General features: G+C 49.5%; 1 protein-coding gene across 1 annotated transcript; it reads right to left on the bottom strand.

Annotated features, from left to right (window-relative positions):
- Nucleotides 1–2,991: 2,991 nt before the first annotated feature.
- On the bottom strand, nt 2,992–7,146 carry NMB (neuromedin B). Its single transcript, XM_074549703.1, has 3 exons — nt 6,865–7,146; nt 6,212–6,414; nt 2,992–3,243 (listed from the first exon to the last, which is right to left on the bottom strand). Exons 1-3 carry the CDS (start codon nt 6,995–6,997, stop codon nt 3,196–3,198), a joined length of 384 nt encoding a protein of 127 aa, XP_074405804.1. The 5' UTR covers nt 6,998–7,146; the 3' UTR covers nt 2,992–3,195.
- Between the last annotated feature and the right edge of the window lie 8,159 nt (nt 7,147–15,305).

Below are 15,305 nucleotides of genomic sequence, written 5' to 3' on the forward strand. Positions count from 1 at the left end.
CAGCTCCCATCCAGCCCCACAGCCGGTGCTGTCCCTGCTGCTCTGGAGCTGTTTTCATTCTCTATGTGCACTGCAGGAACTTTATCCTGTTCTATTGTCCCTGAAGGTCTGGGTTGGGCAGGGCCAGCCCAACAGGGAGCTCCTGGTGCTGCCTGAGCAGTAGTTGGCCTTTGTTGAATGTTTGAAGGTCCCATCACCCTCTCAGTGCCACCTTCACCAGTTTGATGGTTGAGTGAGGGGGAAAAGTGGGCTGGGGTGTCTGATCAGTAATTATCTGATTGTTGCTGCTGTGATTCCTGCTTTGGAATGTGGCTTGGACATTGTTTACCAACAGGTGAATGTTTGATTGATTTCATGGGAATTGTTTTTATTTAATGACCAATCACCATCAGCTGTGTCAGACTGAGTCTATCGCGAGTTTTTATTATTCATTCCTGTTAAGCCTTCTGATGTCTCCTTTCTCATCCTATATATAATATATATTCTAATATATAATTTTCTTTTAATATAATACATATCATAAAATAATAAATCAGCCTTCTGAAACATGGAGTCAGATCCTCGTCTCTTCCTTCAACATAAGACCCCTGTGAACACCATCACAGCCAGCCAGTCTGAACACCCCAGGAAAGTCATCCCAGTGACCCCCAGGGGCCTCGTTGCATCTCTGAATCAAATACTTAAATTAATTTACAATAAATTAATTTATATTGTGTTTGCAGTGTGCAGAAACAGCTGAGCCCCAGCAGCAGCATGGAGGGTTAGCCTCAAACCAGAGGAGTGACAGAAACAAATCAGAGCTGGGGAAAAAAACCAAAGTGAAGAATTTACTCATTTTCTAAGCTTGGGCACAAAGCCTTGGTCCTGGAGCTTTCCTGAGAAGGTGACCTGGTGAGTGATGGGACATTGTGCCAAGCCTGTGCAGGTAAATGCCAGAAAGGGGCATGACAGGGCAGAGCCAGCACACTGCCAAAAAATCATGAGCTTCCTCAAAAGCTTTCCTGATCCTCTCGTTTATAATCTAAACTCAAGAGGGAACGGTGATTTAGGGGCTGAACAGTGATTTTAGCTGTTTGCCTGTCAGGGATAAATAGATGTCACCCACAGGGACACCGGGGAGCAGGAGAGGGGCTGGAAGTGGCAATGGCAGAGGGGAGGTGCCTTCCCCAGGTGTGAAAATGTTTGGGGGGGTTGATTTTTTTCCCCAAATCTGAATAAAATACTTAAATTAATTAATAAATAAACTTAAATTAATTGATAAATAAACTCATATTCCCCAAGGTGAGCCAGTTCTGCCCATGGCAGCATTTAACAAGTGACCTCACCCTTCTTTCTCCCAACCCAGAGGAGAGTGGGGACAGACAGACAGACAGACAGAGAGGCAGCTGGACAGGGTCTGGCTGGGTCAGGGGGACAATGAGGATCTCTCGTGGGTGCCTCAGGACCCTGGTCCCCCTGCAGTGAGCTGGACAGGGTGGTCCCATGGCACACCAAGGCAGGAAGCCCATGAGGCCGTCAGGCCTCACTCTGCTGGCTGAGGGGCATCTGGCTTCCTCCAGTGTCAAACACAATCCACAGACTCATTATTTTTCTTGCTAATAATTAGTTTTAAGTCAAAGCTTTACTCCAGCTAATGAAAAGGTGATCTGGGGGTCACCCACATGCCCAGAACACAACAAGAAGTAGATGTTGTGGGAGGCTCAGGGTGCTGCTCCTCCCAGGAGCTGCTCCAGTGAGGAAGAGGAGGCTCCACAGGATCTGAACTACCCTTGAGAGGACAGGGAGCATGGTGGGAAGGTCTCCTACCAGGGCTTTGACCCCTCTACTAGTTATCAGCACAGAGGGCAGGGATGGATGGGATATTGGGAAGGAATTCCTCCCTGTGAGGGTGGGCAGGCCCTGGCACAAAGTGCCCACAGAAACTGTGGTTGTTCCATGCCTGGAAATGCCAGGCTGGACAGGGCTTGGAGCAGCCTGGGATAGTGGAATTGCCCCTGGAATATGGCCACAAAAGTGTCCCTTTAACCCAACCCATTCTGTGACCCCCACAAGTGGCTGGCAGCCATGGGGTGCAGCTGTGAGCAGCACTTCCAGAAGGAACAGACCCAGAGCCTGCTCATGGCACTGTTCCATCACCTATTTCACCCTCAGCTCCCTTCTCCTGCCATCCTGCACAGCCAAGGGCCCAGGGCTGTGCCTCTGCCCCTGTGGGTGTTGAACTGCAGGCACGAGGGGAGGGAGCACCGAACCATCCTCACAAAGCAGCCTCAGAACCAGAGCAGTGTGTGATGGCCAAGGAGCCTGCAGTGATTCCTGAGGTGCCACAAGGACTCTGAGCCTCAATCCCAGCACTGCCAGGACAAGATTCTGCTGGGAGCATTCCCAGCAAAGAGGATCACAAATGCTCCAGTGATGAGTGGCGGGATCAGCTCACCCAAGTGTGTGGCAGACATCTTTTATGAAAAATCCTTTCCTTAGGATTTTTCCTCCTGAGAAGCTGAAGAGGCTTCAGGAACAAAATGTGAACATTGATTATCTGCTGCTGTGGAATGCAACAGGTGCATCTGTGATTGGTCTCATGTGGTTGTTTCCAATTCATGGCCAATCACAGTCAGCTAGCTCGGACAGAGCACTGAGACACAAACCTTTGTGATTCATTCCTTTCTATTCTTAGCTTAGCTAGCCTTCTGATAAAACCTTTTCTTCTACTCTTTTAGTATAGTTTCAATATAATATATATCATAAAATAATAAATCAGCCTTCTGAAACATGGAGTCAGATCCTCATCTCTCCCCTCATCCTCAGACCCCTGTGAACACTGTCACACAGGTGTGCTGTTTTATCATGTCAGGGAGCAGGGGCTGCAGGGATACGAATCCAACCCCTCTGAGCTGTTGGGAGCTTCCCTTCACCCTTCCCCAAGGAGCTCCCCCTGCCCATTCCCCTGCCCAAGCCCTGGGCTCTGCCTTCCTCCCCCCACAGAAGAGTCTGTGCAAAGAACCAGCTTTATTCACACAGGCACATCAGACAGCAAGGAAACACAAAACACACAGGGAGGCTCCACTTCCACACACACCATCACTATTAACAATATTTCAGAAAGAATAAATAAAAGTGCTGTTGCTATAGGAGCCCACAAGGACGAAGCTCTCCTCTGTTCACAGGCACAGCTGACCTTGCACACCTCATCCTCCCTCAGTTTGAGAAGTACTTCTCCAGCACCTTTGTTAAAAGCCCTGTCTCCTGCAAAACAAAACACAACAGTGAGACAGGGGCATGCACACAACCAGCACCATCCCCACCCTGGGCAGGGCACACAAACACCCCATGGCACCCTCAGGACACATGAGAAGGATGAGGCAGAAGCTTCCCATGTGCTCCAACAGCTGAACCACAGCTCAGATATTGAGGGAAACTTCATCCCAGGGAGGCAGCAGCCACTGGTTGAGCTCCAGGGCAGAGCCTCTGCCACTGACATATTCTCTGAAAAATCCCTTTGCCAGGATTTCTTCTCCTGAAAAGCTGAGAAGCATCAGAAAAGAAATGTAAACAATTAATATCTGATTGCTTGGAATGTGGTTTGGAGGTTGCTTCTTGGATTGGTTCCATGTGAATTGTTTTTACTTCATGACCAATCTCAGTCCAGCTGTGTTGGACTCTCTGGTCAGTCACGAGTTTTTATTATCATTTTTTTCTAGCCTTCTGATGTCTCCTTTCTCTTTCTTTAGTATAGTTTTAGTATATAATTATAAGATAATACATATAATAAATATAATATAATAAATAGAATACAATATAATAAATATAATATGAAATAAAATTATGTTAATTAATTAATATAATTAATAAATTATATTCTTGCACAATAAATGTAATAAATATAATACAATAACTATAATATGATATTATATGGTATATGGTATATGGTATAATATAATATGGTACAGTAAATATAATATAATTATAATATAATATAATTATAATATAATTAATATAATATAATATAATATAATATAATATAATATAATATAATATAATATAATATAATATAATATAATATAATATAATATAATATATCAGCCTTCTAAGAACTTGGAGTCAATTCTCATCTCTCACCTCATCCTGGGACCCACAACACCACCACAACAATTAATCACCACAAGCCTCATTCAGCAGAGAATGTGAGAGGGCAGAAAGAGGCAGAAAACACAGCAGGGAAGAGGCACAGAGGGTTTTGTGGGATTGGCACTGAGCAGGGGCAGAAGGGCTCTCCCCAACCCTGGAGCTGCTCCATTCCATGGGGAGTGAGTGTCACACACCCCAAGAGATGACAAAGGATGGGAGGATCCTCCTCCTCCTCTGTCACACAGAGCAATGAGGCTCTCAGCTTCTCAGGAGAAAACCCTGGCAAAGGGATTTTTCAGGAAATATCCCAGTGAAGCCTCAGCACGCTGAGAGCCAAACCCTGACGGGACACCCATGGCTGGAAAGCTGAGATGGAACCAACGGATCCTGAGCAGGGCATGGACAGGGAGCTTCCAGGGCAGAGCCATGAAAAGGCTGTGAGGGATGAGGGAACACAGAGGCAGCTCTGTGAGGGATGAGGGATCAGCACACAGAGCAGCTCAGGCTGGCTGCTGACACCTGCTGTCCAACAACAGCCATGCTGAGGGCAGAGCTGGCACGGTGGCAGGGGTTTGGACTGGCGCTGTGACAACCACAGAGCAAGAACAGTTTTTCTAGGTGGGTCACACAGACCAATACAAGGTGGACAGCACTCAGAGGCAGTTCTGGAATAGCCACAGCAGCCCAGATGTGAGGCTGCCCTGGGGATGGGTGGAGAAAGGAGCAGGAGGGCAGGAGCTGGGGAAGGGAAGTGCTCAGAGGTGCCCAAGGAGCAAACCCAGAAACAGAACCCAGCAAGGTGGCCAAGGGGACCAGGGCACTGAGCAAGGAGAGGCTCCAGGCTTTGGGGAGAGAAAGGGAGGGGCAGGAGCCAGTTTCACACCAAGCAGCCCAGCTGAGATGGGCACACCACCCACCTGGCCCCAGAGAGGCAGCAGCACCTGCATGGGCACACACAAATCACCCAGCAGAGCAGGGCTGTGGCAGCAGTGCCACACTGGGCAGCACCCAGCCCTGAGCTCTGGGAATGGCACTGCCAGGGCTGGCAGGGCTCTGGCACACCCAGCTGGAGCCTGTGGCACAGCAGCAGCACTGTGGGCAGCCCCTGCACAGACACACCTGTGCCCAAGACGAGCAAGCCCTGCCCAGCAGAAACGGCTTTACCTGCATGCAGGGCTGCTGGATGGCTCCTCAGGCACTGCCTCAGGGGGACAGCACAGGTGGGACAGACCCAAGAGGATTTTATCCTTTTTAGATTCCCAGTTACTTCTGCAGTGACTGGAAAGGGTGAGACACCAGGGAGGTGTGCAGGAGGCAACAGACAAGCAGAGCCACACAGCCTAATTCTATTTATGGATGCAGAAATTCCATCTCTGGACTGAGCAATTCAATCTGTGCATCCTGCCCGAGGATCTGTGCCTGTGCATTGCTCCCAGGGGCAGGTTTTCCACCAGGAGCTGGGTGAGCTCCAAGGTAAAAGCCACAGTGAGGGTGTGCTGATGCACAGCAGCGCCAGAGGAGCCCCTGCCCTCTCCCTGCTCCCCCAAACCCACTCTGCAGCAGCAGGAGCAATGCACAGATCCTCCCTGCAAGGCTCTGTGCCCTCAGCATCGAGGCATCCCAACCACAGGGACACAGAGCCAAAGCTCTTTGCTTCACAGATGCTTTTCCCTTCACACACTGCGTCCCCTCTTGGTCTCCTGCTGTGGCAATAACAGGGAGAGAGGATTTCCCTGTCCTTGGAAAGGGGACACCATCCTCTTCTGCATCTGGCTGAGAAAGATCCAGATGTTTATTAACAACCCTGGACACCTCTGCTATCACAGCTCATTGCAGAGTTACCTGCTCATTCTCACACCCTTCCCAGGCACCTGGCACTATTTGTCACTGCCCAGCCAGGCACAAGCCTCGGGACACTTCTCCTCTCTCCCTTTACAGCTGGTCTTTAAAAGTGGTTTAAGAAGAGTTAAAAGGGAGGGTGAAGAGGGGAGTGCACCTCTAGCAGCTGTGCAGGGGCTCCCCTCTCCAGCACAGCTCCTCCAGCTCCCTGCTCTGAGCATCTCCCTCTAGCTCAGCAAGTGTTCACCTGGCCAGTGAGGTCGTATTTCCCTTGGTTCTCATCCAGCAGCCTTTCCTGCAAGAGGATTTTCAGGAGCTCCCGGGTCAGCAGTTCCATCATGTCCTCCAGCAGGGCTCGGAGAGAGGGACCGAACACCACGGGCACCGCAGGCTCCTCGGCAGCCTCCAGGTGTGGGGAGCCCGTCACGCTCTTCTTGCCCATGAAGTGACCTGCAACAGCACACACGGGGGCTCTGGGGGGACACGGGGCTGCAGCTGAGCTGGCACCAGCACAGGGAACACCGAGCGAGCTAATGCCCAAAGCAGCTGAGTGACGGGAAACACAGAAACCCCCGGTGCTCACTAGCTCCACGTGGGATTTTTGGGAAACTTCACTCTCTGTTCCCACTGACAGGATCTCTGGGCTTACAGAGATGCTGAACTTCACATCCAGGGATGCTGAACTTCATATCCAGGGATGCCGAACCTCACACCCGGGGATGCCAGACCGCTCAGCCTGTCGGGGATGCCGGACCTGCTGCCCAGGGTGATTTCACCCCTGCCCATCGCGCACTGCCAGCATCCCCTCCCCGGTGGGAGCAGCTCGCAAGGCAGCCCCAGCACGGGACGGATGTCACCGTGCCCGCACACCCCGCGTGTCCCCGCGTCCCCGCCCGGTACCTGTGGCCCAGAGGTTGCCGCGGGGGTTGACCTTGATCTTGGCGGCCTGGCTGCGGTGCTCGGCGAAGTCGAGGTGCACGGCGGGTCCGAGCGCGGCTCCGCACAGCAGCAGCAGCAGGCAGCGCAGCGCCATCGCCCCGGGACGCGGACCCGCCGCCCGCACGGTTATAGCGGCGGGAGGGACCGCGACACGGGGAGGGACCGCCCGGTTATAGCGGCGGGGAGGGACCGGCACACAGCCCGGTTATAGCGGCGGGAGGGACCGGCACACAGCCCGGCCCCCGACCCCGCCTGGTTATACCGGGACCGCGGCACAGCCCAGCCCGCCCGGTCTGACCCGCTCCGAGCTCCGCCCGTGCCCGCCGTGTGTTATCCCAGCGCCCCGGCGGAGCGGGAGCTGTGACAGATCCACCGCTGAGTCCGATCACATCCCCGCATCTCTCCGTGCCCATCTTTCGCCTTCTCCTTTCTCCTTCTCTTCTTTTTGCCCCGGAGCTCAGCCCTGAGCGTCATTCCCGGTTTAGCTCCAAGCCATCTCCCAATACATGCGTGTAGTGGAGATTTTTGATCCCGACGAGAGGGAGAGAGTGATAAGATCTGATAAGACTATATCTTATCAGAAGGCTAATTAATTACTTCATTATACTCTATTACTCTATATTATATTACATCTAAACTGAATCTGCCAAGCACTCAGCTCTGCACACACTGCACAGAATCTCTTCCTGCCTGCTCAGCCCTGAAGATGCAGTCAGGATTCAGAGGAAGAAGCTGACACTGACCAGACAGAATCCTGTGTTTGAATTTATGCATCATGTATGAGGTGTATGAATATGCAACAGGCTGTTGCGTTTAAGGGTTAATCCTCTGTTAACATTTGGGTCCTTTTTTGAGCTTATGTTGCCCAGAAAAAGGTACCTGGACCATCTGTAACTCTTTGCTCTTATTGTCTCGTATTGTCCTAAATCCAAATTGCCCAAATTATTATTACTCTTATTATATTGCTATTTTCATAACCATTTTATTATATTTAAACTTTTAAAATTTTAAAAACACGCGATTGGCGTTTTTCACAGCACTGACAAAACACGGCCTGAAATGGATATCCACTACCTTGTTTTCTTCAAGACAGTTTTAAATTCACTCGTGGTGGCCAAAGTGATGGAAATTTGGGGTGTCTGGAGAGGGTGGGGGATATAGGAAAGGGAGGAGGAGGAGGAGGGGAGGTCCAGAGAAGCTGCTGAGTGTGAAGGAAGATCCTGGTGCTGCTGAGTCTGGCTTTTCCTTGCCCTGGGGAAGTTTTTTGGGAAGCTGAGCACAATCCTGCACTGTGGGGAACAGCAAGCTGAGGGCTTTCCTGCAGGATTAGGGAGGATGGAGGCAGGGATAAAGTGATCCCAATTACAGAGGGCAGATGGAGGAGCCCTGGGCAATTATGGCACCAACTGAAGCGTGACAGGGTAAATCCCATTCCTTCAGGCAGCCCCAGGGACAAGGGATGAGCACTGGGAAGCTGCAGGGTTTCAAACAGCATGAAGGCTTGTGCACTGCTCTAATCAGCCAGATGCAGCCAGATGTTCCTTCTTTTTCAGCTGCTGTCACCTCAGCCAGGCTGGGAGCAGAGGAACAGGTATTTTCCATCCCAGTGGCACTGCTAAGGAAGCTTGGGGAAGGCTGGGAAAAGGAAATCAGGGAATTCCTGCCCTTTTGCAGTGCCCTCAGAAACTGAGGGGGTGTCAGATGGATTGCTGAGTACCAAGGCTTGGCCTCATGGTGTGTGTGGGGGAGATGTGAGCCCATAACCCTGATTCAAGTCTGCAAGGAGCACCTGAGGAGCTACTCAGGGATGTGTTGGAGGCTGCAAGTGGGAGCACAGTTCAGGGCAGCCAGGGGGGCTCTGCTGGAAAACAGCTGCTGAGAGGGTTCAGCACTCATGAGCAGCAGCACAGCAGTGCTGAGATCCAGGCAGGAGCAGCAATTCCTTCCTCCACAGCAGCCTTGGTCAAAACCAGCCCCAGACACCAACAGAGGAACCTGATTTCTTCTGGATTTTCCAGCCTTCACAAAGAAGTTGCTCCTAATTTTAGGGGAAATAACTGGCACCCAGGACCTGAGCTCCAGAACCTGGCCATCACCAGTCTGGTGGGGTTTGTGGTAGGTTTTCTCCCTTCCACTTTGGTGGATCAGGGCAAGGAGCCTGCTGGGACTTCAGCATTCCAGGCAGGAATTGTCACTGCAGTGCTTCTCTGCCCCTTGCTGTGTCCAGCTCAGCAGAGATTCACCTTCCCAGCCTCCAAGGGAATCCTCCCCGCTTATATACAAAAAATGCTGAAGAAATTCTAGTTTATAAATCAGTTTTGCTGACAGTCAGCACACTGACTTTACCAGGTGATGCAGGAGATGGGGCTGAGGTGACTCCTTGGAAAACTCCAGCTGCCCATGGTTATATCCTCGAGGATCTGCAGAGAGACCCTCAGAGGAGGGTCTGCATGGAGATCCCCTCCTCTCTCTGCAGGATTTACCCTCTGGGGCTGGGTGAGAGCAGCCCTGCACAGCCCCACAGCCTCCAGGAATGTCCCTTCCCACCCAAAACACCTCCGAGTTCCAGGAATCCTCAGCATCCCCTGCAGCCAGAGGGAGCAGGGGCTGTTTTGTTCTGTTTTGCCCAGCAATTGACACACTCAGTTTGCTCTGGGTGGCTGCTGACCACAGAATTGACATTTTCACATTTTCACAGCACAATCTGTAACAACCCCGATGTTTCAGATGGTAACACTTAACTTGGAACCCGTTGTTTCATAAATAGAGTTAAAATTGGTTTTTCTCCCTGTGCACCATTTTATATTTATGCACATTTAAACTTCATCTCTTTTATTACCCAGTCTCTTCCCTCTTCCCTTTTGTTCCTTACTTTTTAGCAAACAATTTCCCCTGTAAGGATCTCACCTCCTGTTCCAGGGCTGCTTCCTTCCTTCAGGAGCCATTGCTGGGGGACCTTGCCAAATACCTTTGGGAAATGCAGGTGGATGATCCCTGTTGCAGACATCTTTTCTGGAAAATCCTTTCCTTAGGATTTTTCCTCCTGAGAAGCTGAAGAGGCCTCAGGAACAAAATGTAAACATTGATTATCTGCTGCTGTGGAATGCAACAGGTGCATCTGGGATTGGTCTCATGTTGGATTTTTGTAATTAATGGCCAATCACAGTCAGCTGGCTTGGACAGAGAGTCTGAGCCACAAACCTTTGTTATCATTCTTTCTTTTTCTATTCTTAGCTGGCCTTCTGATGAGATCCTTTCTTCTATTCTTTTAGTATAGTTTTAATGTAATATATATCATAAAATAATAAATCAGCCTTCTGAAACATGGAGTCAGATCCTGTGTCTTCCCTCATCCTCAGAGCCCTGTGAACACTGTCACAGATCCCTGTGGGTTCACCTTGCCCATAAACCTCCAAATTCCTTCCACAAGTTCCAAGTCTACTCTTAGTGTGTTCTGCTCCTTACCAAACTCCTGTCCAAGCAGGGATAAGATGAGCAATAACAGCCCTGTGAAACAGGCACTTGTAGCAAATCCTCTAAATGCACCTAAGGATAAAGCAGGATTTCACCAGGAAAAGAAAGGAAAACCACAACGAGGCAAAATAAATGGATGTAAAAACTGCACAGCCAGAAGGGCCTCACTAACAAATGTAACACACCAACCTGAAAACACCCTGGCTTCAAGGGCTTTAAAGCAAGGCCCATTTTTGTTTTTTTCTCTGCTTTGCATCCAGGTCTGGAGTGCTCAGCACAAGGACATGGACCAGTTGGAGCAAGTCCAGAGGAGGGCACAGAGATGCTCTGAGGGCTGGAGCCAGGCTGGCAGAGCTGGGGGTGCTCACCTGGAGCAGAGAAGGCTCCAGGGAGAGCTCAGAGAGCGCCAGGAGAGCTGGAGAGGGACTGGGGATGAGGAATGGAGGGACAGGACAAGGGGAAATAACTTCCCACAGCCAGAGGGCAGGGTTGGGTGGGATATTGAGAAGGAATTGTTCCCTGTGAGGGTGATGAGGCCCTGGCACAGGTGCCCCATCCCAGGAAATGTCCCAGGCCAGGCTGGACATGGCTTGGAGCACCCTGGGATACTGGAAGGTGTCCCTGCCCATGCAGGAGGTGGGACTGGCTCGGATTTAAGGTCCCTCCCAGCCCAAATCACTCTGAAAGTCCATGTTTTAGTACCTTTGGCACTGCTGCGCCCTCAGAGATGTGGCCAGGCTGGCAAGGGAAAGACACTCCATGCTGGGGAGCTGAGGCTTCCCAGGCCCTGCAAATATCCACCTGGGCAGGCAAATATGTGCTCAAACTGATGGCTCTAATAAAAAACAAATACAAAGAGCAAAGGCCTTGAATTCCCTTATTTGTCTCCTTCACAGAGCTCCTGTGCCAATAAAACTCTTAGCAGCAGTAAGGTTGCTTCAGCCTCTTCTTCACTATTTCTCCAAAGCCAGGTCCTGCCACATGCCTGAGGGTCTATTTTGATGCATTTTTCTCTTGTTTACAAAGATTAAATCCCTCTGTTACAGGGATTCATCCACAGGCAATAGCTGTTGTTTATAAAAGATAAAATTTGAAATCTTGCACATCTTGTTTTCAACTCATTTTCAAGTTTCATTTAAGCTGTAAATGAGCTGTGGTTTTCCCTGAGGTCTCCCTTTCACTCCACACTGCTGGACATATACAAATAACTGTTCTGCAAGAAGACTTAGAGAAGAAAATCGTGTTTTCTTCCAGGCAAACCCAGGCCCAGCCAGAATTAAACAGCAGAAATCCGACATCCCACTTTGAGTGAATCAAGGCTCAGAGAAGTTCATTCCCTCCACATTATTTTTCCTTCAGGACTGATTTTATGGGGAAAGGGGAGGTTGGAAAACAAAAGTGATACCAAGATGTTCAGCAGAGAGAGATGGAAGGGTTTTTGAATTGTTAAACAGAAGGAGCACAAATCATCCAAAGATGAGGAGCTGGGCAGAAGGAGCAAGAGACTGAGAGCTCCATCCTGCAGCACGGAGGTTCTGAATCACAAAGGGTGAATTTCTAGTCCATCCCAGTTTAGACTGCTCTCTGTGAAGATGTTCCTGAGGTTTAGGGAACCCTGCTGGATCAGCCACTCACAGGACCCGCTAGAAGTGAGCAAGTTTATGAATTTCCCCATCAGCTGGAGTAGGTTTGACACACAATGTGCCCAACCAGCATGTAGAGGTGGGTCCTGCCCCATGGGCAAGCAGGACTGTGTGTGATGGAGCTGGTGGGTTTTTACAGAAACTGAGGGATAAGAAAACATGAAGGACTCTCAGAGCTGGACAGACCAGGAATTGTGTTGTGCATTGTGGTCTTCAAGCATGGACCAGGTTTCATCTTGAAGATGCTCCTTGGAAAAAAAACCACAGTTGATCTGTTCTGATTTTAAGGGCACGAAAATCACCATGAAATTACCCAATCTCATTAAAGACAGTGGGGAACTGACAAAACCTGAGCTCTGTGAACCCCTGCATAGCAATAAGCAGCAACAGATCTGGATGAAGCACCGTGATGTTCACTGCTGTTCAACCAACAACCGTGCACTAAAGCATCACAAATACACAAACCCAGGCTCTGGCTCACAGCTCCAGCTTGCAGCAATCACCCCTCACAGCTCACTTCCCAACCATCACGCTCCTGCTTATGCATTTAGCTCTGACACAAGAAGAAAATCACCCCCTGGAATTGCAGCAGCCGTCAGACAGAGCCCAGCATGGCTTTGCTTCATGGAACAGCTCCTGCCCGTGAAGGAATCTGTGCTCTGTACCGAGGATGCGACTGAGCTGTAATTAAGCACTGGAATTGCTCACAGAAAACCTGCCCTGTTTGGCTCTAACCAACCACAACAGACACTGCAGCAATCAGCCCTGGCAGATTTTTCCTTCTTTTTTTTTCTCCTTCAGAAACCAGACCTCTCAACACCCACGTACTTTACAAGCAAATCCCATTCCTGTAGTGACTTGAAGCCATTTCCAGAGCCTCCAGAGGCACTGCCTTTGCTGCAGCTGCCCAGACAGTTTCACCTTTAAAAAAAAACTAGCATAAAATTGAAATAAAACATGAACACATCGAGTTCTATCACTGTGACAGTGTTCACAGGGGTCTTAGGAAGGGGGAAGAGACGAGGATCTGACTCCATATTTCAGAAGGCTTGATTTATTCTTTTATGATATATATTATACTAAAGCTATACTAAAAAAATAGAAGAAAAGATTTCATCAGAAGGCTGGCTGAGAATAGAAAAAGAAGGAATGATAACAAAGGTTCGTGTCTGGGACAGAGTCTGAGCCAGCTGGCTGTGATTGGCCATTAATTAGAAACAACCACATGAGACCAATCAAGGATCCACCTGTTGCATTCCACAGCAGCAGATAACCATTGTTTACATTTTGTTCCTGAGGCCTGTCAGCTTCTCAGGAGGAAAACTCCTAAGGAAAGGATTTTCCATAAAAGATGTCTGTGACATATCACTAGGCACTCTGGCTCCGTGGGGGCTCAGCAGTGCTCCCAAACACCTCAGCATCAGCACCCAGCCAGCCACACATCCTGCTCACTCCGTGCCTTTTCTGCTCAGCAAAGCAGAATAAATCTGGTGGGGATGGAGCCAGCAGCAGCTCTGTGTCATGCTGCCCCCATATCCTGTGGCAGGAAAGGTTTGGCTGCAAGGCAGGAGGGAGCTGGCACAGGGGGTGGGGGGTGTTAGAGTGTGATGGGCTTGGCTGCCAAGTTATTCTTTGCCTGTTGGAGTCAACTCCCCATTTCCCAACTGCAGGAAGCAGAGGCACATTCCCAGCTGCACAGAGCTGAGAGCAGGCACAGCAGGGCTGCAGAGATGAATTCCCAAATGCCACATGGCAGCCCCTGCTTTAGGGCAATGGTTCCTGCTCCTCAAGTGCCTGCAGAGCCTGGAGAGAAGCCTTGGAGCTGGGCTGCAGTGGGAGCTCCCACCACCCCTCACCACAACCACCCTGCATTTTTTAAGCACTTGTTTGTCACTGTGATATTTTCTGAAAAATCCCTTTGCCAGGATTTTTCTCCTGAGAAGTTGAGAAGCCTCAGAAAATAAATGTAAACAATATTTGATTGCTTTGCAATGCAATCTGGAGGTTGTTTACCAACAGGTGCATCTTGGATTGGTGCCATGTGAATTGCTTTTACTTCATGACCAATCCCAGTCCAGCTGTGTCAGGACTCTGGTCAGTCATAGGTTTTTATTATTCACTCTTTTCTAGCCTTCTGATGTCTCCTTTCTCATAGAATAGAATAGAATAGAATAGAATAGAATAGAATAGAATAGAATAGAATAGAATAGAATAGAATAGAATAGAATAGAATAGAATAGAATAGAATAGAATATCAGCCTTCTAAGAGCACAGAGGCAAATTCTCATCTCTCACCTCATCCTAAGGACCTCACACCACCACATTTGCTCAATTCCTTCCCACAGCACCAGGTGAGAGCAGGGCACACCCTCCTGCAAGAGCTCACCTTGTGTTCCCCAGCCCAGGGACTCCTGACAGCAGCTGCCACCCTCTGGAACTGCAGGCTCAGCACTTGGAGAGTTAAACCTTTGTGTTTCAGCCTTTTTTGTTGTTAAATTAGCTCAGTGACAGGAATAAACTGCTTTTACACACTCAGAATTTTGGGGAAGGTGTGAAAGGGAGAGGACTTGGAGAGCAGCAGCAGCACTGCCAGTGAGTGTTCATGGGGAGGTGTTGGTTTGCAGCTTTCAGACAAGCTCAGCTCAGCCCTTTGTGTGTAATTCACCTCCAGAGATGGGAGAGGCCTGACAAACACAAACAGAGACACGTGCAAGAAACTGCAAACAGCCATAAACACCCCATTAGGGTTTGTCCTTGCTTTTCCTGACTGCTTTTGCTTTACACAAGCTGTGTGTGAGGCTGCAGGGACCACCTGCAATGATTCCTGCTGCTCTGGAATCCTGGAGCAGTCATGGAGAAGAGCTGATCAGCTGCAGCATCACTGCCTTGCACCTCCTCCCTGGGCCCCTTCTGACAACACCTCCACCAGCAGCATCACAAGGCTGAAGGAGAAGCTCAGAAAAAACAGTGGTGACAAGGGGGTTTTTATTTCAGACCTTAGTGGCTTTTTATTTCAGACCCCAGTGGGTTTTTATTTCAGATCTTAGTGGGTTTTTATTTCAGACCCCAATGGGTTTTTATTTAATACCCCAGTGGGGTTTTATTTCAGACCCCAGTGGATTTTTATTTCAGACCCCAGTGGGGTTTTATTTCAGACCCCAGTGGGTTTTTTATTTCAGACCCAGGGCAGTCTGTAGCTTTCAGGTGAGCTGTGAGACGTGGCCAGCTCACAGGCCACCTGAAGCCCTTTTGCAAAACAATTTTTGAAAATTGTAATTTTCAATA

The sequence above is a fragment of the Zonotrichia albicollis genome, chromosome 11 (genome assembly GCF_047830755.1).
Source record: "Zonotrichia albicollis isolate bZonAlb1 chromosome 11, bZonAlb1.hap1, whole genome shotgun sequence".
NCBI lineage: Eukaryota > Metazoa > Chordata > Aves > Passeriformes > Passerellidae > Zonotrichia > Zonotrichia albicollis.